This window comes from Notolabrus celidotus, chromosome 17, assembly GCF_009762535.1.
Source record: "Notolabrus celidotus isolate fNotCel1 chromosome 17, fNotCel1.pri, whole genome shotgun sequence".
Lineage (NCBI taxonomy): Eukaryota > Metazoa > Chordata > Actinopteri > Labriformes > Labridae > Notolabrus > Notolabrus celidotus.
Genome location: NC_048288.1, coordinates 26,387,684 through 26,410,947, shown reverse-complemented (window position 1 = coordinate 26,410,947; position 23,264 = coordinate 26,387,684). Strand labels below are relative to the sequence as shown.

At 40.3% G+C, this 23,264-nt stretch overlaps 1 protein-coding gene across 1 annotated transcript in view; it reads right to left on the bottom strand.

Moving 5' to 3' along the window:
• Positions 1 to 23,264, bottom strand: part of cnksr2a (connector enhancer of kinase suppressor of Ras 2a) — an 86,327-nt gene that overhangs the window by 31,517 nt on the left and 31,546 nt on the right. Inside the window, exons 4-9 of the mRNA XM_034707041.1 lie at positions 11,392 to 11,479; positions 10,931 to 10,972; positions 7,207 to 7,326; positions 4,576 to 4,635; positions 3,013 to 3,081; positions 743 to 889 (exon numbers count right to left, since the gene is read on the bottom strand). Of these exons, the coding sequence (XP_034562932.1) occupies positions 743 to 889; positions 3,013 to 3,081; positions 4,576 to 4,635; positions 7,207 to 7,326; positions 10,931 to 10,972; positions 11,392 to 11,479 (526 nt within the window). The remainder of the gene's footprint in view (positions 1 to 742; positions 890 to 3,012; positions 3,082 to 4,575; positions 4,636 to 7,206; positions 7,327 to 10,930; positions 10,973 to 11,391; positions 11,480 to 23,264) is intronic.

Below are 23,264 nucleotides of genomic sequence, written 5' to 3'. Positions count from 1 at the left end.
TGTAATTCCCTATATAAGAGGACACTACTGCACAGATGACGAAGATATTCTTCAAAGGAGGCTCAAGAATATTATAACTATTAATATTTCAGACGTTGACCATTAGGATACAGTTTGAGATGCAACCAGAAGTTGTTGAAGTGTAAAAAAAAAAGCTACATCCTGCCATTTCAAAGCACTCTGATATACATCCTTATCGCATCCATGTAAGATATTTGCAGTGCAAGAACTTGCCTTGGAAAAATGTGCCAAAGAACAGACAAACAGGTATTGAAGAACAAAAACAAACAGTGTCATACCAAGGTGTTTGGCCACAAGGAAAGGAACAATTAAGACGTACAATTCCTTCAAAGTGTATCAAAATCAAGTGTGCAGTTCATAAAGCTGAAATGAGCTAAAATGCTCCTAAATGAGTGATGACTGGAGGGATGGAGGGCAGAGAGAAGCTGTTTTCCTCCGTGTTCCCTGCTGTTTGTGCAGATAATCAGTGCTAATTAGAGAAGCACATTTCATAATTCTTGGCGCACTGGGAATGTGGGTGGAGGGTGTCATCAATCTCCCCACGTCCCTTTCACTCCAGTGTGTTTCAGCTGGCAAACAAAAAACCTGCCGAGCCACAGTAACCTGACCTAATTACACGCTTTGGCTGCAGTCGTACAGGGAGAGTGGGAATGCCGTGGGGAATTATGTGGGCCAGCGCAGTGCTTTAATAAAGTCTATAAAAGGTAAGAGCCGGTCCCACCTGCAGTGCGAGGGGTTTCCAGCGCATGTTCTTCAGCAGTGCAGGGGCGGAGCTGAGCGTGCTCTGTGGACGCTTCTTCAGGGTCAGGGACACGACGCCTTTATCGGCCCTCAGCGAGCCGACCAGGTTACGTAACTGCCAGCCCACCTGTAGACGGTTGAGCACAGAAGGTCAAAGATGATGACTGTTTTTTCATCTGGAAAATGAACTACACAATAACAGCATTTCTATTCTGCCAGTAGTTTGAATCGTGATTAGAGCTCTCTTGTTGAGCCTTCTGTGCAAGGCAAGTGGGTGTGGAGGTGGTGAGTCTATCTATAGAGCTTTCATGTGATGTAACCTGCCCTCAATTTGAAAACAAATGCATCTTATCATAAATCTTTCTGTGTTTTGAGCCACAAAACAAAGCCTGCGCGCTTTGTTTGTGTGAGATTTGTGAGCATAAAACTTTCCACAGTAAGCTCTGCTCTGTGTTGGAGGCTTTGTAGTTGTCTGCCTGTGCCTTGAAGGCAGGAACTTTCTAATTACGGCCAAACACAATTAATTATCTAAATTGCATTGACCGAATTGCCCTGAGATCTGACCATGATGCACGAGTTGGTGCAGAGAAGGTTGGAGGAAGTGATTACACTAATTGAACATGTGCTGCCCGCACTGGCACCCCGTGAAAGTAAGGGCGCAATCTGCAACTCAGATGCAAACAGACGAGTCATCCTGACAGAAAAGTTCAAGAGGCATTAATGAATCTGGCTTTAGCTGTCAGGTGTTCAATTACAATGACTAGATAACAGGCCAAGAGGAGAATATCTGAGTTTATATCACTATAAAACAAACTGAAACAACAACAAATAACAAGAAAACCGCACTGTAAAGCTGTCTTTTTAATGATATTTAACCAGAGATGACTTAGGGATGTTTTTTCTTGTGTACAGCATCAGAGACGAGCTGTGGGCACAACATAACCACTTTTGAAGTCTGAGCTTGTTAAAAAAGCAAGTCAATATTACTCTCTTTTAGCTCTGTTTTTGGTCTCCACCACCTCCTGAGGACATGTGTTTGACTCTAAGGTGCTAAAAGCCTCTTATGTTTATCACCCAGCCTTTGAGATAGGTAGGAATGTAAAGTGGGGTTTTTCAGAAATACATTTTTACTTCAATGGCTTTCAATTGCAGTTTTTTTTTTAAAGTTGGCAATATATGGACGCAAAAAGAAACCACAAAGTCGTCACCAGAAAACTAAAATCCGTTGAGAGGTAAAGGTAAAGTAAAGCCAAAGGAAACAACAGACACATTTTGATCCACTGTTATTCAGTGCATCAGAGCCAAAATATTTGTTTTCATTTGTTGTATTCTATCTCTGTATGAAACACAAAGAAACACAGTGTTGTGCATATTTTGATGTAATTCCAGCGCTGGACACTAGGTGGCTTTTGGCAAGAAGAAAGCCAAGGCTACTGGTAACTGGAGCTTTCAACAGAGCTGGGCACACTTCAAGTTATCTGTTAATCCTTAATTATGGACATTACTTTTTTAGCTCGGCCCTACAGTCTATTTGTCTCCCTGAGAAAGATCCAAACTTTGCTCTTATACAGAGGGGCAAGGTGGATCACACAATTTGAGCAGAGCACACGGCCTTCGTAGATATGAAGTAGTCCATGGATCTTTATAGATTACAGTGTTTGGATTCAATCTTTAACTGGACTTGGATCGTGGCAACCCATTTGGTTGCAGCAGGAGGAGGGGCAGGGGCAAGTTATTGAACATTTCATCTTTGTTAACAGATTACCAGATAACAGAGCTACATTTATGATTATCTGTGCCCACCCCTGGCTCTTAAACCATTGAGTTTATTGCTTTGGCTTGTATTGGATTCAATGGTTTCTTGCTTGTGTGGATTATTGGAAGGATGATGCACAAGGAAATGTCTTGTTATCAGGAAACCATCAATGTCAGGGAGGCCAGAAGTGCAGGGCATGACATGAACAACTGGCAGTAACGCAGTAAAATATGACATTTTTCACATGACACATTACTTTTCATGTGTCAAATGTTTAGTTTGTGGATTTACAGGATTTAAATTTGGTCTAACTGGTTATTAAATGTTGCTCTTTACCTCGTCCATAAACTGTCAAATCCATTCTTTACACTTCCTAAAGGAATTGTGCACCATTTTAAAGTCAAACACACACACATACAGAAATATCTCTGTGGAATGAACACAATAACACACACACACTTATATAAAGTCACAGAAATATGAAGGAGACCGACCACAGTCTGGTGATTGACTTGGATCACTTCATCTCCGGCGTGGATCTTCTTACAGCGGTCAGCGGGAGACTTCAGAGACAGAGAGGAGAGAAAACAAGACGACCATGAATTGATCTGAGTTTATTGACCCGTGCACGCTCGTGTGGCCAAGCTGTCCAATAAAGTGTACTTCAGCACTCTAATATAACACAGGGGGGGGGCTTACAGGGACGTCTCTATGGAATCTGATACCCTGTCATGAATCCTTATATTCTGTTAGTCTGACAGAGATGTGTCTCTTATTTCCTCCGGGCCTCAGGTGGGGTGAGAAATACAGTTCACTGGTGTTTGTGGAAAAGTTTCTGTGTGGCAAATCAAATGCTATTTTTGTACGGGTTATTCTGTCGCGTCAGAGAGGGGTTTTTTATATTTAGCTTTTTGAACCTCGGCTAAAAATCCTAGTTTTTCAATGTTTCAATTTTCCCACCTTTGTTGACATTGAAGATTATTAAAGGGTGATTACAACAGAATTCCTGAAGGCAAAATAACTTGTCCAAGAGATTGTATCTTTAAAAGGCAATACATGCATATAGAGCTGGGCCATATTGAAATAATGTTATCACGATAAAATAGTTCATATCAGGCGATATTGATAATTATTGAATCATTATTTAATTTACATTTAAAAGCAGATTTTTCCTCCTGAGTGAAAGTTAAAGACAGTCTGTTAGCTTGTATCTGGATTTAGTTTTCTGATAAGCTTCTTGAATCCATCATTTCTTACAGTGCTAACAGGAAGCAGGTATTTTGTGTAAAATGAGATTTTAGTGAAGTTTAAGTTTGTAGATTCTTATTTTTCTCAAGTTGAGCTTATTTACATAATTTGATTTAAATTTACAACAAAAATATATCAAATTTTATTCTGTTTATCAGTTTATAGAGTATCTTTTTGAGTTGTGCACTCTTCTTTAAGATTACTAAGGGTTACAGGCAGAGTGATGTTGTGTCTCACGGTGCAGTGAATGCATCATGGTTATTCAGTGTTCAGTTGTCCTACGGTCGCAGTGGACATTAAACGTGTCTGAAATGCACAGTAGAAGTTGCTTCCGTGCTCTTCCTTTACCCACATCCTGAAAGTATATTTAATGAAGTGTATTAAGTTAAAAGTTAACGCAGAGTCGACACAGTGTGACTAACGACTCTGCTTTGAGCTGGTAGGTTTTGAGTTTTCTTCAGTGCCGCTGTCGCTCGTCTCAGCTGTGTTTACATTCTGCTCCAAACGTCTTGAAGCCCCGCCTACCTCTCACCCTGCGACATGATTGGATGTTTAATGCCGTCTTCTTCTTCAGTCTAATATTAGATGGCAACTAGCGTTTAAGGCTCATTAGCGCCCCCCCTTTCCAGTAGTTGTGGGGTGTAATTACAGGTTTAAATATATACATTTTTATCAAACATTTGTTTTATTTATATTGAGTAAATTACATCATGTTATTGAATTAACGCCCAGCCCTACAAACATACATACATACAGATAGTCAAATATAAAAGGTAACATAAAATCAGCCATTATGCCACTTCTCTCACCCCTTCAGTAGTTCCTGTGATGACATGAAGGCCGTCGTAGGTTGACTTGATGTACATTCCCTGATGGAAAAACAGGAGGAAAAGATAAAAAGCATATTTCATTTCACGACTCAAATTCAACCAAAAAACTTCAATTCAACTTTCCTGAAAGCTTTAGCACATTAAGTCAGGAGAGAAGCAGTTTCCAGTGGCAGCTAAAGCACCGTGCACGACTCAGTTCAGTAGCAGAATATGAAACGTTCAATCTATCTGACACAGTCATTCAACGGCTGCAGCCTTCTGTGCTCCGTGAGCGTCTTACTCCCTGATTCAAAACAACAAAGTTCTTCAAAATAAAGTGTTGATAAGAGTTTGGATTTAACTGTGAGGTTTTTAAAATAACTTAAGGTCACACACAATCTCTGGCTGAATGCAGACACCAGAAACTTTGCTGCAGTAACATTAATCGTCTGCAGCTGATGTAATCCGTCATTTCGACCAGTAAGAGAAACAGACGGATAAATAAGAGAAGCTGATATGGTAATGTTTCCCACGACTCTTTGCTTATGAAAGAATGAGATTATAAAATATCTGATAAGAGGTTCATCAGCAGTAGAGCTTCACAAATCTATTTTGCAGACTGGAATGTGGTTTTAAATCCATCTCTATCTTATAATATTACTTCTGCAGCTTATTATGACCTCTAAAATACAGCGTTCATTGCATGTGTAGACTGTTTCCAAATCATTCATTCATTCTTGAGTCATCATTCATTCACCTCTTCCTCCCTCTGTCCTCCTGATGATCTGCTAATTACAGACATTAACTCTTTCAAGTCTAAACCAGATTTAGCCTCAGCTTCTATCATGGACCGATCATCCTGCTGCTGCCAAAAACTCTAAATCTCTTCTCCTCTGTTCAGCGTTTCACTTGGAGCGTTGCAACCTTCCTCCACCCCAGTCACCTCCAATCCATCTCATCAGTGTCCAGCTCCTCAGCTCATCCTGCATCCCTGCTTCACCACCACCACCACCAGTGTCTAAATACAAGGGTGGGGGTCTTGGCCTCACTGCCCCTTTGAAGACAACAGGTTGGAGTCTAATCCCCAAAGACACTGCACATGTATCCTTTCTTCTAAACGTGTTAAATAATTAATTCTTCACTTATCATAAAGTCTCTCCTGATTGAAACAGTTTACAATTCAGTAAAAGACCATCCTTTCACTTCTGTTTCGATCTGGTACATACGTAACCATTGTCATACAAACTGTTGAATGATCCAGAATTAATGTTGACTGATTTTGATGAGTTATTTCTGCATATAGACCTCAGTGTCTTCAATTCTGCAAGACTCAGAGGTTAACCACTTAAAGCAGGGGTTCCCAAAGTGTGGATCAGGACCCCCTGGGGCGTCGTGAGACACAAATGGGGGGTCGTGAGATGTCTTCCACAGTGTTTTTTTTTTTAGTTATCTAAAAATATTTATTATTATTTATTTATTTATTTTTGTTTATTTACCTTGTTTTCTTATGTTTCTTTTGGTTTGTACTGTTTATTATTATTACTTTTGTATTCATTTATATTTCTTCTCTTTGTGTTTTTGTATTACTTATATATAATTTGTTAACTTGTGGTGAACAAAGAAATACTGAAAAAATGCAAAAAAAATAAAGTTGAATGACAAAAGTTTTCTAAAAAACAAGAAGAAGTGATTTACAGTCCCCTCCACGTGGACTCTGGTGGTTCTTAAAAGGCCTCAGTCATTACTTACAGATGTCAAAGGTGGAGCTGATATTTTAAAACTTTTACTTCCTGTGCAGTTCTCTCTTACCTCAATCTATATTAACACATTTTATTACCTGGCTCTCTTACTGATCATCCGGTTGAGTAAGGTGCTTGATTCTGATTGGTCAAACCCCCTTGACAATGGTTATTAGCTTTCACTAAAATAAGAAACGCCAGAGGCAAACTGATCTCATGTCATGCTAAATCACTCCGCAGAAAAAAGTTCCGGCACATTTTGCACAGTCTGCTTGTTGACACCATAGACCGTAAGGTGAGGGGAAACCTTTAGTTTCTGTTAGCATGCATATATATTGTCCAGCAATATTAGCAAAAGCAGCAGAGCAGGTGAGTGAAACTTTAAGTTACCGGTCTCTACAAAGAAATTTAAATCATGAGCAGTGGTGATGACAGCAGTGTTACCATCAGAGTCTTGTCTCATCCTGTCAGGATTCTATTTCCCATACCTACCTGCTAACCATACATGATCCCCTGCATAACTTATTTATGGGTAGTATCACTAACCTGAATCTACAGTCATTTGGTGTTTTGAGTAAATATGAAGAAGCAAAAGAACATTTTCCTCTTTCCCTGAAGTAAAGTGAAACAAGTTAACACACTAAAGTTAATTACTTGAGTACATAAAAGCTTCCTGTTGCGTTGCTGTCATGATTGAATCTTTAGAACCTCTACAAACACGTTGAGGAGAGGAGGGTTTTGATGTTTAAGATATTCTGCTGTTATACATTCAGAATATTCAGAATACAGCCCATTACAAACACACACAAACACACACACACACACACACACACACACACACACACACACACACACACACACACACACACACACACACACAAAGTGTCATTACCAAGCCTTCAGAGGGTTTGATGTTGGTGAGGTGAACAAGCTCCAGGTGGGCCGACTGAGAAACCAGCGGGTCTGATGACACACACACGATGTGCTCACACACCTCCGACAGAGTCTTACACTACAGAGGAGAAGAAGAAAACATTAGAAGAAGAAGAATACACACACAGCTTTTATACAACAGCTTCACCTGTGGTGCTTTATTAAGAGAACAGAGATGAGAGGGATAAAAACAACCTGTGCACCACCACCTTGTGTGTCTAATAAACCGTCCCTGCTTCCCTCCACAGAGGAGGTTACTGCTTTTGTTTCTTCATTACAGATACTTCTCAGGCTTTACGGAGAATATAAACACTTCTTTCTCTCCAATTCTGAACGCGAGAGCTTTGAAATTTATGTTATACGAAAGCCTGCCACTATTAACTCAGCGATGGTTTATTATCCGTGCTCCTTGTGGTGCTTTAAAGAGGCAATCCACATGCATTTTCAAAAGAGAACAGAGCTGTACAGATGTTTCAGTCCAGTGTGTTTTTAAAGATCTGCCTCCACACCGCATGAATAATGGAGGCGAATTTAATTTGTGCTGCCAACAGCATTAAAAAATTGCATCAACAAAAAAATGAAGAGCAATATTTTCTGCAGGAATGAGTAGACTCTGCACATCAGGCTGTCGGTTTTAAGTACCATACACCGGTTGAAAGAAGTTAGAGGATAAATCGCTGACGGTATATTTTATGGGCGATACAATGTAGTGACAAAACTTTCTGGGAAAGTTTTACAGAAGAAGTTTTCTGCTGCCTTCACAGTAAATCAAGAGAATGAGGAGGGAGGCGGTTATAGATCCTTCTTTAAAATTCATCCTGCTGAATGCTGTGACACCAAACCTGAGTCTAGATCGCTCTTGTTTTCAGTCTTTATCTAAAAAAAGAGATTGCAGGAGACTTTCTGACGTGCACGGCTGCATGCTGGTGCAGTGGATCACACCTCCCCTCTGTGTGGAGTCTGCATGTTCTCCCTATGCATTACGTGGGTTCTCTGCGGGCACTCCTCTTTCCTCCTACAGTCCCATGACATGCTCTTTGGGTTAATTACTGACTCCATATTGTCTGTAGGTGTGAGCGTGTGCATAATTGGTGGTTTGTCTTCACGTGTCAGCCTGGTGACCTCTCCAGGGTGCACCCCACCTCTTTTTTTTACTGATGACCAATAGGATGAGCGGTGTAGAAATAGGATGGGTTTTGACTCGCTGTAGCTGGTGAAGCATAGGCAGAATTAATATTATTAAAGATGCTTCTGTTGCAGCAATTACTGTGATACTGAGCTGTAATTAGCGGGTCAATTTGTAACAGCAGCTTTTGACAAATCAAAATGTCTGCTGTGAAAACGGTCCATTAAACTGAAGCCGAGTCTGAGAGCCACTGATCCAGAACGATGAAGGATTGTTTTCTGGATGGAGAAACTGCTGTTGACTTTATATAAATTTTAATATTGACTTCACTTAAATTTCATGGAAGAGATGAATCTATGTGTAAGAAAATGAAATAAAACAAAACTTACTGCTCATGGTGGAAAATTACTTTTTGAATGAGTACCTTTCGGCTACCAGTGCTGTAGCTTAATATCTCAGTTTTTTACTTCATTATATTTCATGGAGATATGTTATTCTGCAACATTTCTTTAAAAGCTGTAATCACACAAAGTCTTTGAATCAAGAGTTTTTAAGAAACATCTCACACTGTGAGAAGATACAAGAAGTGTCTTTGAACTGTTGGCCTGGATAAGGAATATTAAATGTATAACGTTGATTAAGCTCATTACAATGCTCTTACAGACTTATCCAGAGCACAGGAATTATAAAAAAAAACCCGGCTTGTTTAGGTAGTTTATAAAAGCAGCTTAAAAGTTAGCAGAGTGCTAATATGAGTTTCTAATTTACTGTACATTCTGCCAAAGTGTCAACAAAGTACTAGTAACCCTTAAAGACCTAGACCATCTTTGGGGCGCCAGACTCTCCTGAATTTATTTTGAATGTGCTGAATGAGACAAAAGGAATATCAATGGAAAGCTGAGAATGTACGCTGTAACTGAGTTTTTAAAGCTTGTTGGTAGGACTAGTGAGTTATCAAACATTTAAGAACAAGTAGCCAGCGGCGGCTGTCTAGGTCTTTGAGGGTTAAGAGTTGAGCTACAGCTAGGAGGCTATTAGCTTAGCTAAGAATGGCTGGGCTTAGAATAAAGACCAGGAGCAGGGAAGTGACAGTTAGCCTATCTTAAAGAGATTATCTTGAACCCTCTTGAAGTCATATTGATTTTAAAGGTATAGTGTGGTATTTAGTGACAGAACACACTTGGTATAAGTGGAAAATGATATTAATAAGTTTGTTTAAATGAGTGTATAATCACCTGAATATAAGAATCTTTTAGTTTTTTTTAACTTAGATATATACATTTTTATTTATATAGCGCTTTTTAAAAACTCAAAGACACTGTACAATTGTTAAAATCAATACAAGCAAAATAAACAAATAACAAATAACACAGATCAAACAAAACAACACAACAGTACAATCACAAATGAAAAGCTAACTTAAAAAGGTGAGTTTTTAAAAGAGATTTGAAAGCTGAAGGGTCAGAGCAGTTTTGTATATGGGAGGAGAGTGAGTTCCAGAGGGTGGGGGCGGCTACTGAGAAGGCTCTGTCCCCCCAGGTTCGGTGCTTGGAAGCCTTTTATATCTAAGGAGCAGGTCCCCATACATGGAGGCTGCAGTAGCACAATGCAGATAAACTAGTAACATACACGTTTTTTGTATTTAGTGAGTGGCCACAAAAAGCACAGAGGAAGATGAAGAAATGTGTGCAAAATAATTAGTATTACTTTTATCAAAAGATGATTTTGTTGGTAAAAACTTTAACAAATGGAGGATCATATGCCTCAAGCATCACAGGAGCTTTTTGTCCTCAAAGGCCATCGTCCCTTCATCACCGAGAGGGGTGAGCAGGGGAGCGTTTCAATCTAGAATCTGACCACTAAATATCGCATAGTATTCACATTTCTACACACTGTACCTTTAAGACACTTTACTCTTGTTTTTGTTTGTTTATTACATTTTTCAAATTGTATCAGCTTCATCAATGACTTCTCAGAGTCTTGACTTCAGTTGAGGTTTTCTAAGAAGTCATTGATGAAGCTGATACAGTATGAAATTCAATCTGGAATCTGACCGCTAGATATCGCAAAGTATTCTCATTTTTACAGACTGTACCTTTAAGACACTTTACTCATGTTTTTGTTTGTTTATTACATTTTTTCATACTTTATCAGCAAAAGTCAAGACTCTGAGAAGTAACTGCTTTGCTGCTATTAGACTGGGTTGTTTTTTCTTAACTTAGCTTCAAGCTAGTTGCTTCCCATGCGTCCTGTATTCATGTTAAGCTAAGCAAATTACTCTTTGTCTGGTAGCTTCATACTCAACAGACAGACTTTAATCTTCTCTTGTAACTCTCGGCAAAAATAAAATCAACATATTTCCCCAAAAGTCCCCAAAAACTAGAGGATAAAAAAAGTTCATCTTAATTCAAATATTAGATCCAGCTGAAGATTAAGTTTGAGTGTTTGTGGAGTTTTGTACGAGTAGGTGTGAGGACATAAAATATCCAGAAACACAGAGAGCTACTCGTCAACAAAGAGCAAACAAGCAACAGCTGGACGAGGGAGCAGGACTCACCACATGAAGGATTTTGTTCTCCGTCTCAAACACCGTACAGTCCTGCGGGAGAAGCAGAATTTAATGTAGCGCGAGCAGAACATCCTGTCATAAAAAGCTCAAAACACACACACACATACACACACACATCATCTCTGTATACAGTCTGGGCCTCACATTACTGAACCCTGCACCTGCACAGTCTATACCCTCTCAGATAAAAACACGCCCACGCAAACAGTTACACTTATCTTTATTTACACACACATCAGTTATACAAAAGACGAGCTGTTAGGACGTAAATAGCAGAAACTCAAGTCTTGCTCGCGGAGAGTCTGAGGCTGCTGCATCACGCCCACACACACACATACACACATACACAAACCGTTCTTAGGGGAATATGACAACCATGGCAGAATACAAGCCTTCAAAACACACACATACACACATACACACACAAGCACGCAAACAATTGCACACACCTGCTGTACAATGGTGGTGAGCTCCAGGCAGAGCTGAATGACATTATTTCGGGTTACTGAGTAGTCTGCCACTGCAGCAAAGGGAGACCTGGAGGGAACAGATAACAGGGCAGTGTATCTTCAGATGTTTCTGCAGCATTAGATAATGTACAGAGGAGACGGACAGCAGCACTGTTGGAGAGACAGATGCAGTGTGTGCACAGACACACACATTTAGACTATGAGTGGTTTTATGTTGTGTTCACTGGTCCACCTGAGAAGTTTTTTTGCACAGTAAATCAGACAAATTGTTGATTAACGTCTATGAATCAATAAAAGATGTTATCACCAAGTTTTAGGACTCCTACTTTTATTTTTATTTTGAATCGTAAACGTCTGCTCGTAAAAGACACTCAAGTTTGTCTCTGCAAAGAGTTTTTAAGGACCAAAATTTATGATAAATATTGGGTGGTGACCTCTGTTTATGGTAAGTATGACAGGAGGAAAAGAGGAAATCAGGTGATGTGGATCAGGAAAGACAAAAGACAATCAAACACAAGATTTTTAACCCTGACATTGGTTTTTGTGCTCAGAAATGAAACAAAACCTCAAAGTAGAGATCTTTACGTTGAGAACTTAAACCTTGTTATACAACAGACTGAAACTGATACTGACACATCTGTATGACTTAAGGATCAAATTAAGTCAACAGAAATAAGTCTGATTGTATCCACGTAGTTGTTTAGATAGACGAGACGATGATAAACCCGGTGAGGAGGAAGCCACACAAAATTCTGTGTTCACAAACAACTTAAATCTGCTCAACATATTTTTCCAGTTCTGATTTTCCTCACCCCTCCTACAAACACACACTGTATTTATTTATTAGAGCAACTTTTATTCATGTATCTCATTCTATGATATTTTTTTCTCTGCTTTAAATTATGGGTGGTGGAGCCAGAGTACTTTATATCATGTATTGTCAGTTTTTATTGGTTTGTGTGGTTTTCATGTTAATGTTGATTTGTAACTGGATGTCAACTGGATGTCATCATTATATTGCTGCAAAACAAATCTACCTACATGTATAAATAAAGTAAGTTAACCTAACCCAACCTAGCCTAAACTAACCTAAACTAACCTAGCCTAAACTAACCCAACCTAGCCTAACCTAACCTAACCTGAACTAACCTAACATAACCTAACCTGAACTAACCTAACATAACCTAACCTAACCTAACCTGAACTAACCTAACATAACCTAACCTAACCTAAACTGAACTAACCTAACAGAACCTAACCTAACCTGAACTAACCTAACATAACCTAACCTAACCTAACCTGAACTAACCTAACATAACCTAACCTAACCTGAACTAACCTAACATAACCTAACCTAACCTGAAATAACCTAACATAACCTAAGCTAACATAACCTAACCTAACCTGAACTAACCTAACATAACCTAAGCTAACATAACCTAAGCTAACATAACCTAACCTGAACTAACCTAACATAACCTAACCTAACCTGAACTAACCTAACATAACCTAACCTAACCTAAACTGAACTAACCTAACATAACCTAACCTGAACTAACCTAACATAACCTAACCTAAACTGAACTAACCTAACATAACCTAACCTAACCTGAACTAACCTGAACTAACCTAACATAACCTAACCTAACCTGAACTAACCTAACATAACCTAACCTAACCTAACTTGAACTAACCTAACAACCTGACCTAACCCAACCTAAACTAACCTAACATAACCTAACCTTACCTAACCTGAACTAACCTAACATAACATAACCTGACCTAACCCAACCCAACCCAACCTAACTTAACTTAACCTAACCTAATCTAACATAAGCTAACCTAACCTGAACTAACCTAACATAACATAAGCTAACATAGCCTAAGCTATCCTAACCTACCCTTACCTAACTGCCAAAGGCTTTCCTTTCTTTATACACACAGTGGCTTGTCTCGCTCCACCTCCTACAGTTCTTCTTTTCTGTACGCGTCTCGTCTTTTGACAATATTCATCAGAAGCATGTTTTACAAAGTCGTAAAAAACCTGACTCACATTCTGCAAAATTTCACTTGACATTCTGGTATCACAACAGGTGATCTGTGTGAAGACCCGGCTTGTTAAGGGCGTAGCATTTTGCAATAATCCAAACTAAAATAGTGCAGAATAACATCAGCAGCAATCAGCTGCACAAAACAGCAGTGAGAGAAGGTTCATGTAAACCTGAGGCACCAATGGATTAACATGAGGGACAAACTGTAGGACATCTATCTCTCTCTGATCAGGCGCTGGGGATTATCACATACGAGGAGCAGAGAGTGACGAGAAATGATGGTGTTCTCGTGCAAAACGAAAAAAGAAAAACATCTAAATGACCAGCATTTTTTTAGGGTGGCTGAAAATATAAATGTCTCTCCTGTTTTTGCCTTTATAAGGAACTTATAGTGAGACAACTACCCAAGGCATTGTAAGCTTTATAGGGACCAATCAAAAGGGGAGACATCAGCCAATGTCATTTCCAACTTAGTCTCTGAAGTCTTAAAAGTGAACCTGATGAGGACGTATTGGAAGAGTGTGCTCATCAAACCCTGTGCATGCAGAACAACACTGATGCAGCTGAGGGTGATCTTTCACAGAGTGTCCTGTGCTCTGGTTTTTATGTGGGAGGGTTTCGACTCTAATTAAACACCATAACTTTTAGTGATGCTGCCAGTGGAACCATAACAGGGTGTTGCCTTGGTGTGCTGTCATAATGTGCCTCCATGAAAATGAATGGGCCTCTCCGACCTCATTCATTAAACTGCACTTCACTTGAATGGAGTGCACATTTGCTCTATGCTACACTAATATACGCTCACCTGCAGGCGTTTCTCCTTAATATAAAACCAGATGTGCTGCACACATGGTCGCACATGCAACCCCATTATGAGGTCATGGATATCCAATGACAAATGAGACGTCCAAGGGTGAGAATCGGGTGATAAAATGAGACTCATACAACAGGATGAAATCTAAGCAGTTCCAGAGACATAAGAGAAATAGCTTGTTTGCATATGACGTAATTTCTGTTGCATGGCAGTGGCGCGAAAGAGGTAGTCGGTGATGTCAACGGCAGAAATAACCCCGGGTCAGTTAAAAAAATCAGAAGTCCTCATGAGAGGAGGATCTCTTCCGACATAATCCAGAATTTTTTGTGGGTATCGTATGGAGCTATCATTGTAGCAAAAGTATTTGTAAATGTGTATTATGATGCACAAATGTGTACAAAGATCCACAAATGCATATACACATCTACAAATATGTAAACGTATTCACAAATGTGTACATGAATCCACAAACCTGTACACAGATCTGTAAATGTATAAGTTACAAATGCATACTAGTGATGAATCTCTTAAAAGTCTAAGTATTTTTTTAACAATGATCTAAAAACACAAACAAGTCCTCGCTTACAACTGAGGCATTCCTCTCATTGGCCATCTGTCTACATGTGACTTTAGCAACAGTTCTGCCATGTGTGATCCACAAATGCATAAAAAAAAACACTTGTGTGAGGCGACGGTTTTAATTCCCTCGAACTCAGGCTCACAGGCGCCGTGGAACAGTTCATGCATTTGTGAATCTGTGTATGCATTTGTGGATCTGTCTGCGTATTTGTGGATCATAATACACATTTACAAATACCTTTGCTACAATAATAGCTCTATAGTCAGTCCCTCCAGGATTTCGCCGGATTTTTTTTTGTGATTGTTGCGGCCCAAAAAGCCTGGGAAAGTAAATATGCTAAATTACAGTTGTTTTTTAGAAAACATTCTTGATGTGGCCACTGACTGTATTTTGATTCTCTTGATTCACAGAAGAATGCCATGAAAGGACCGTATTGCACATTTACGACGGTCCCTGAATGCACCTCGCAGCGACTGATGCACAGTCAGTTCACGGCACTCTGAAATTAATCTGCATCTTTGATGACAAGGAGTTGATCAAAACTTACTAAATGTGTCTGATGTATCACCAAACTGGATTAAATCAAGCTGTAGACGGGGAGCTTTTTACGGTAACCACAGCAACAACGTCAAACATCAAATAGTAAACAGATGTCCCTCGGTTGTGTCTTTGTCACTAACACACACCAGGGGTAAAAATCATCAATGAAGATGAGACAGATGCATGGAGGTGAGGAGAGCTGGTTCATAAAGCACACCTGCTGCAGGTAGAGACCAAGCTAACACTGAGCCCCTCAATCTATAAATAATAACGTTGTCATCATCACTTTTCCTGCCTGCTGTCCCCTCTTTTCACCCGTTCTCCGTGCGTGATTTGTTGTTGGAAAGTGCCGATCAAGGGAGGACTTATGTTTATGCTCCAAGGAAGTCAAATTGATGACAAAACCGATGACGTACAGGGGCTGAGATTGAGGTAATTGGTCAAATTTGCGGGAAAGTTGCGGTGATTGTAAAAAATTGCAGGGCCGCGAAAAAATCGCGCTGATTGGTTGAATTTGCGTTGATAGTTGCGATCGCGAAATCGCAACTTCCTGGAGGGACTGTATAGTATTGCTGACTTATTACGGTGTCTAGAGCAGCACAGTATGGGCTTTCCTTGGTTGCATCCATTCTGAAATTTACTTCCTGACCCTCATTTGAATTCCACGTCACTGGCATCACGTGATTGCAAACAACCTATTTGCCGCAGACATCCGGTTTCCTTTAAGTAGAGATTAAACTTGTAGTGCTCTCGCACAGTGTGGAAAGGGGGACAGAGCTTCGTTGGATGTATGAAGCTTCATTAGAGAAGCAGGTAAATAGGCCACTCTGTTCTAGGAGCATCGATTTACACTCCTTATAAGTACTTTTTAGCGTTTCAGTCCAGGTTTTTGGAAACAAACAAACACAAAAAGCTAACTTAGTGCCTGGGTGTTATTCTAAAAACTGAAATAAACCATAAGGAGGGTTATTAGACCTCCGTGGATCTATTATGCTTCAAAGTCTCCCACATGTTTGTTTCCATCGTCAGACTTTCCGGAGCAGCGTGCACACTCTGCTGTGAAGTTTGTTTGTGTGAAACCTTTCTCTTCCTGTGAGAAGAGGGTCTCTAAAGCCCCTTTGTGAAAATACACTGTTTATAAATGAGGCCCCCGGCGTATTGTAACATAATAGACTATTCAGGTGTGAACAAGGTGTTAACGATAAGGAACATGCTGCAGCTAATAGGGTGCTAATGACTGCAGACACACTCGACAGCATATCAGAAAGACTGCTTACAGTATCACTCATAGAGAGCGCGAACACACACTGAAGTTGTTGTCATAACATACACAAAGAAGCACATCACAAGTTTGCTTCATTGTTCTAAAGACCCAGATTGAAATTCGGCCACAGCCTCTAGTGTATGATGTACTATCTGTGGTGTGTGTGTGATTTGGGTCATCAGTATTGAGGCTGTGTGCTATATATACGCAGGACCTAAGGCTACACAGACTGTTTGCTAACTGTTAGCTCTACTCCTCAAACAACGCTCAGGAAACATTGAGTATTTTCAGCTCGGATGACGCCAGAGGGAAAGCAATTAAGGTACTTCAAGTTCCTCAAAACTTCTGAGCATCATTACACGGACAAATCTGAAAGCACAGACAAGATGATGACTTACACTCTGAGGATATCATTATATCCAATTTTTATGACAATTATACGTCTATGAATCTGTGCAGAAATAAAAAAAAAAAGAGACTTCCAGAACTTTCTCCAGAATAACACTTTGAGTTTTTCTTTGGTATCAAGGCAACACAGTAATAGTTACCTGTTTGAAATTAGTATGGGAGGTATAGCCTTCAGTTATCAGGCACCTCTCCTTTGGAATCATTTACCAGTCAGGGTCCAGTAGGCTTAAAACTTTCCTTTATGATAAAGCTTATAATTAAAGCTGGCTCAGGCTTGGACCAGCTCTGAGTTATGCTGCTATAGGCCTAGACTTCTGGGAGGAACTGACACACTGACACACTGGGATCCTTTCTCACCCCTCTCTCTGCCTAACTCTTCCTGGTCAATTAAAGTCTCCTCCTGGTCAATTAAAGTTACTAACCATAGATCTTTCTGGAGTCCCTGAGCTCCCTTGTCTCGTAGGTTCCTCTGGATCTCTGCCGTAGACGTCGTGCTGCTGTGGACGTTCCAGACTCCAGCAGCAACAACTACTACTACCATCCGTTTTATCACTATCATCTCTCTCTCTTTTCCTTAATCTCCTCTATCCCTCTTTTCAACCCCAACATGGTCTCAGCAGATGTGTGTCTAACATGAGTCTGGTCCTGCTGGAGGTTTCTGCCTGTTAAAGGAAGTTTGTCCTTGCCACTGTAACTTGCTAAATACTGCAAAGTGCTCTGCTCATGGTGGATTAAGATGAGATCAGACTGAGTCCTGTCTGTTAGATGGGACTGGATCTTGTCCTGTCTTGATGTTGGGTCTTTGTTAATAATATAAAATAGAGTATGGTCAAGACCTGCTCTGTTTGTAGAAGCGTCTTGAGATGTTTGTTGTGATTTGGTGCTGTACAAATAAGGATTGATTGATTGATTATAGTAAATTTGTCATACTTCAATAGTGTCCTCTTGCCAAAGAATGAAAGCCACAAACAAGTAACTTATTAACTCCCTGGTAGCGTTAAACTTTGAATACATCTCCCAAAACATTTTAGGATTATTACGGTATTGGCGTGAAAATAGGATGACCCTGATATAAGACGGCATCTGCTATCAAGACTGATTCTTAGACTTTTAACTAAAGACCAAATCTTCTTTTATTTAAAGAATTTTAATTGACAATAATGATGAAACACACACTGAATTTATGTTAAAATTAAATTATTGGGGCGCTGTTGGCCTAGCGGTCAGGCTACAGTCCTTGTTGCAGTGGTCGCAGGTTCGACTCCCGGCCTGTACAATTTGCTGCTTGTCTTCCTCCACTCTCTACTCCCCATATTTTATGTCTCTCTCCAGCTTTCCTATCTAATAAAGGCAAAAATGCCCAAAAACATAATTGTAAAAGAATAAATAAATAACTACATGATTAAATCATCAGATTCAAATGGAAGAAATTTATGATCCTGTGTGTAAAAGACTATAAATACATTGCAGTCTATTGGATGGATGACAGGTGAGGTGAAGGTCATACCTTTGATCTCTTTTTCAGAAACAAACCCTCCGTGCATTTGAACACAGTCATTCAGGGTTCGCCATCTTCGGACATTACACTGTGTGACATCATATCTCTTGGCTGTTTTATGTCTCTGCTGGATTGATAGCTGTTCTCTGAAGACAGGCGTCATAACCTCGCCTCAGTTGCTGTTTACTTGTCTACAACTAAACCTAGACAGAGTTTAGCACAGAGGGAACTGCAACAATACTCACTGTATGTGTATTTCCATCATTACTGGCTAACTTACAGTTACTTTAATAAAGACTCTGGAGCTTAGGGACTGCTTATCTTTTCCACTGTGACCCAGTTTTTGTCCTGTGAATAATGACACTGTCTTAGGAAAATTTAGTGTCCACATTGGGTGATACAGCACCTCACTTTTAGGGATTAATGCAGTCACGTGCACTAAAAACATTATGTTTTAAAGTCCACACCCTGCCTCGGTTATATCATCGCCTCTTTATTCCTGGTCAGCTCATCCTGAACTATTTGTCTCTCTCCCTCCTTCCCTTACCTCTCCCTCTGCTCATCCAAATTCACATCCATATACCACCTCCTCCCTCCTTTCATCATTTATTATTCAGTCCTTCAGTCCCTTTACAGCTGCTGTCTGGGACACCTGATTGGCTCGGGAGGCTCAACTCCCAGGATGGATCCTCCACAATGAGTCTCCCACTTCCTGGACTTTCAATCTATTCCTCCTAGACCTAACTAGATGGACAACTTTCTCACCCACGTTCCTCTTCCTCCTCCTCCTCAACTTCCATTACGTCCTCATTTCATTACAGCTTTAAAATCACATTGTTGTAGCGCTGAGCTCGCTGGGGACAGATAATAACCCTGAAGGTGTCCCCATGTTTAAGAGTAATCATTCAATGTCTTTCCCTTCCAGAAAAACAAGTCATCGTGTGTCACAAGTTTTACAGTTTATGACCAACACAGGACAGAAGATCACCTTGGATAATAACAGATGTGAGAGGAGAGGGCACTTTGAGTGATTCGAAAACCACAATTAAACTGTCACACACACATCTCCTTCACATTCCCAGAATCAGCCTGTACAAGATTTAAGGACTTTTAAGAGTCTGTCAAAGTCATCCTGTCATTTCGAAAGGCTAATACAGAATAACAACAAACTTACTCGACTGGTCTTTTACTCGCTGCAGAGGAAATCAGTAAAGGCGACGCACACTGACAGCATCCGACAGCGAGCAGTGTTGGAGGAAGTCTCCAGAAATAAAAGTTCTGATACAAAACATGTCAGAGTATTCTACTTTAGGAGGAAGTCACGTAAAGTATCACTTCACACCTTCGCAGAAATGCAGCATTTGTAATACAGGGAAGTATTCGCCAGTGACGGCTGGTACTTTTTCTTTAAGGGGCAGTAAGAAAATCTAAAATAAACATATTATTCATCAAGCTTTAAGGCACTACAATGATGGATTTCACTGTGTTTAGTACGCTGAATAAGCATTTTTATCTGTGTTTGGTTAAAAACAGTAAAGAGGAGCTACAGTGTGATTTTCTCAAAGATGTACTGGGATGTATTCATCTATTTAGTTTATTTGATAGGAACAATTCAAATGACATAGTACAACTTCTGCCTTTTACAAACAGCTGTAGTAACTGATGCTTCACATTTAGAGATTATAGCTATTGCTAGTTTCCAACTCCTGTCCCTAGTTAGGCTTTCAGTTCGTTAAAAGAAGATCAAGATTACGTAGAATACTATGCATCTAATAAAAAACATGGAAAAAATAAAAGAAGACCTCTGATGTTGCTCTAGCCACACTATACAAGTCTTTATATCTTGTGTTGATTTGATTTCCATTGGTAGTGTGTTCCACATTTAAGAGCCTTTCATGGCAAAAGATGACTGCCCTAGGGAGGTCTTATATGGCTAGAGTGACCACTAACTGCATATTGATATGGACAGCATGCCTTAATCTCCCCCTTAAATGAAAAGTAAAGCCATAACACCGCCTTCATGGGCACTGACAATATTGCACTGGTGGAGCCAAAGCGTGTGTAGAAGTGTTATAGCTGAGGAAGCTGTAGGAATGATGTCACACTCCTTCTGCTATCCAAAACACATGTGTAACTCAAAGTAGCAAAGACCCCTCAGGACGGTACAATCTAAAGTAGATCAGAAACTTGTGTTGGTTTAAAGTTTTGGAGCGTTCAATGACTCTTGTTCGTGTTTTTTTACATTTTCGAATGTCAACACAGCTGTCAATCATAACATAAGATCCCCTCTTTAACATCTATTAACTAATGAAAACTGAACATCTCAGGAAATATACACTTAGATAAAAATCAGCATAAGAACGAATTGAAGCAACCCTGTTTGATCATTTTCTTTTACTTCTATTTCAATTTTAAAGTTTGAACCATGTTCCATCTGTTTTAATTGAGGAGGCGGGCTTTAAGACCTACACTGCAGCCAGTCACCAAGGGGAGCTTTAAAAAGTTTTGGCTTCACTCAGAGTAGATGTTGTGCTGTCCATGGTTGCATACAGTCTCTAATTGTGACAGTGGGATGTGTCTCTCTGCTGCCACCTGTTGGGTTGTGGTGGAGAAGCACAGCAAGGTGGACCAGCTCAGCTGCACCACTTTTTAACCCTTTCTCCCTCAGTTAGGGCATAATCATGCACTTAAAGAAAATAGTGGTTTACTATTAAGTGGATAAACCTTATAGACTGACAAGACTTCAATTTAAGGCAACAAGTGACCAGCAGATGGAGGAGGTGTAAGTCTCAGTGAATTGGTTGCAGGCAGCACTTGGGCCTGTCTGCACTTTACATCTGTCAATGCTTCCGTAGGCTGAGCCCAACCACTGTGCTGGTAGCTGGAAGGGTGGTGACAACAGATGGCACCAGGAAGAGCTTCACATCTGCGTCGAAACTGCTTGTGGCAGTCTTCACACAGGAACACAGTTAAAACCTTTTCCCTCTAGTACACCCCCCAAAAAACAGACTGCGTCTTCTGCGCCTTATACTCCAGATATATCGGTAATTGAAATTGTTCAACTCCACGCTGAAGCAGTTTTGAAGTGCTTACCACTGTGTCATATTGATTTTCTAAACACCAGTCAGCCCTTCTTTCCACGTTTGAATCAAAATTTAAATCATCTTCAAACGCTTCATTAAAAAATAGGGGGAAAAAAATGAAGCGAACCACTGCAGCAGTTTTAAGCTATCAGCAAATTACTGCCCGCTAAACTGCAGTCTCTGAGGGCATGTCATTAAATCAGAGGTAGCACATAAAGAGGAGAAATACTGCAAATTTCAGTAATCAATGAATGATACTTCCACGTTTACTCTTACAGAAATAGAGGACAGGGTTTTCCTCGATTTGAAGCCTGTGTTTGATAGCACTGAGCAAGGTAAAAGTATGTACAGTATCTCACAAAAGTGAGTACACCCCTCACATTTCTTCTAAAGCTGATGCACAAGAAAGCCCGCAAACAGTTTGCTAAAGACAAGCAGACTAAGGACATGGATTACTGGAACCATGTCTTGTGGTCTGATGAGACCAAGATAAACTTATTTGGTTCAAATGATGTCAAGCGTGTGTGGTGGCAACCAGGTGAGGAGTACAAAGACAAGTGTGTCTTGCCTACAGTCAGCATTGGTGGTGGGAGTGTCATGGTCTGGGGCTGCATGGGTCCTGCCAGCACTGGGGAGCTACAGCTCATTGAGGGAACCATGAATGCCAACATGCACTGTGACATACTGAAGCAGGGCATGGTCCCCTCCCTTCAAAAACTGGGCCGCAGGGCAGTATTCCAACATCATAACAACCCCATACACATCCACAAGACGGCCACTGTCTTGCTAAAGAAGCTAAGGGTTAAGGTGATTGAGTGGCCAAGCATGTCTCCAGACCTAAACCCTGTTGAGCATCTGTGGGGCATCCTCAAATGGAAGGTGGAGGAGCGCAAGGTCTCTAACATCCATCAGCTCCCTGATGTCATCATGGAGGAGTGGAAGAGGGTTACATTGGCAACCTTTGAAGCTCTGGTGAACTCCATGCCCAAGAGGGTTCAGGCAGTGCTGGAAAATAATGGTGGCCACACAAAATTTTGACACTTTGGGCCAAATTTGGACATTTTCACTTAGGGGTGTACTCACTTTTGTTGCCAGTTGTTTAGGCATTAATGGCTGTGTTGAGTTATTTTGAGGGGACAGTAAATTTACACTGTTATACAAGCTGTACACTGACTACTTTACATTGTATCAAAGTGTCATTTCTTCAGAGTTGTCCCATGAAAGGATATAATTAAATATTTGCAGAAATGTGAGGGTTGTACTCACTTTTGTGAGATACTGTATGTGAGGACACATCGGGGTGTCAGAGTGAGGGAGAAGATGATGTGAGTTGTTATTTTACAGATGAGAAGGTTGCAAAAAAGTCTTCTGGAGGCATTCAGAGAAAAGCCACAAAGTGCCGTGTGTGTTTGCTGCCTGAGCGCAGAACTGATACTGCACTCTTCCTCCGTCCCTGAGAGGTCTAATAACCGGCAATCAGGGACAGATGAAAGTTCAGATTTAACACGATTTATGCAAATGTGCTGCTGTTGTAGACCTTTTAGTACAGAGTAATCAAGATCAGACAGACTGTATTCTGCTTGGGAAATCATAACCTTTTTCCACATCGTTAGG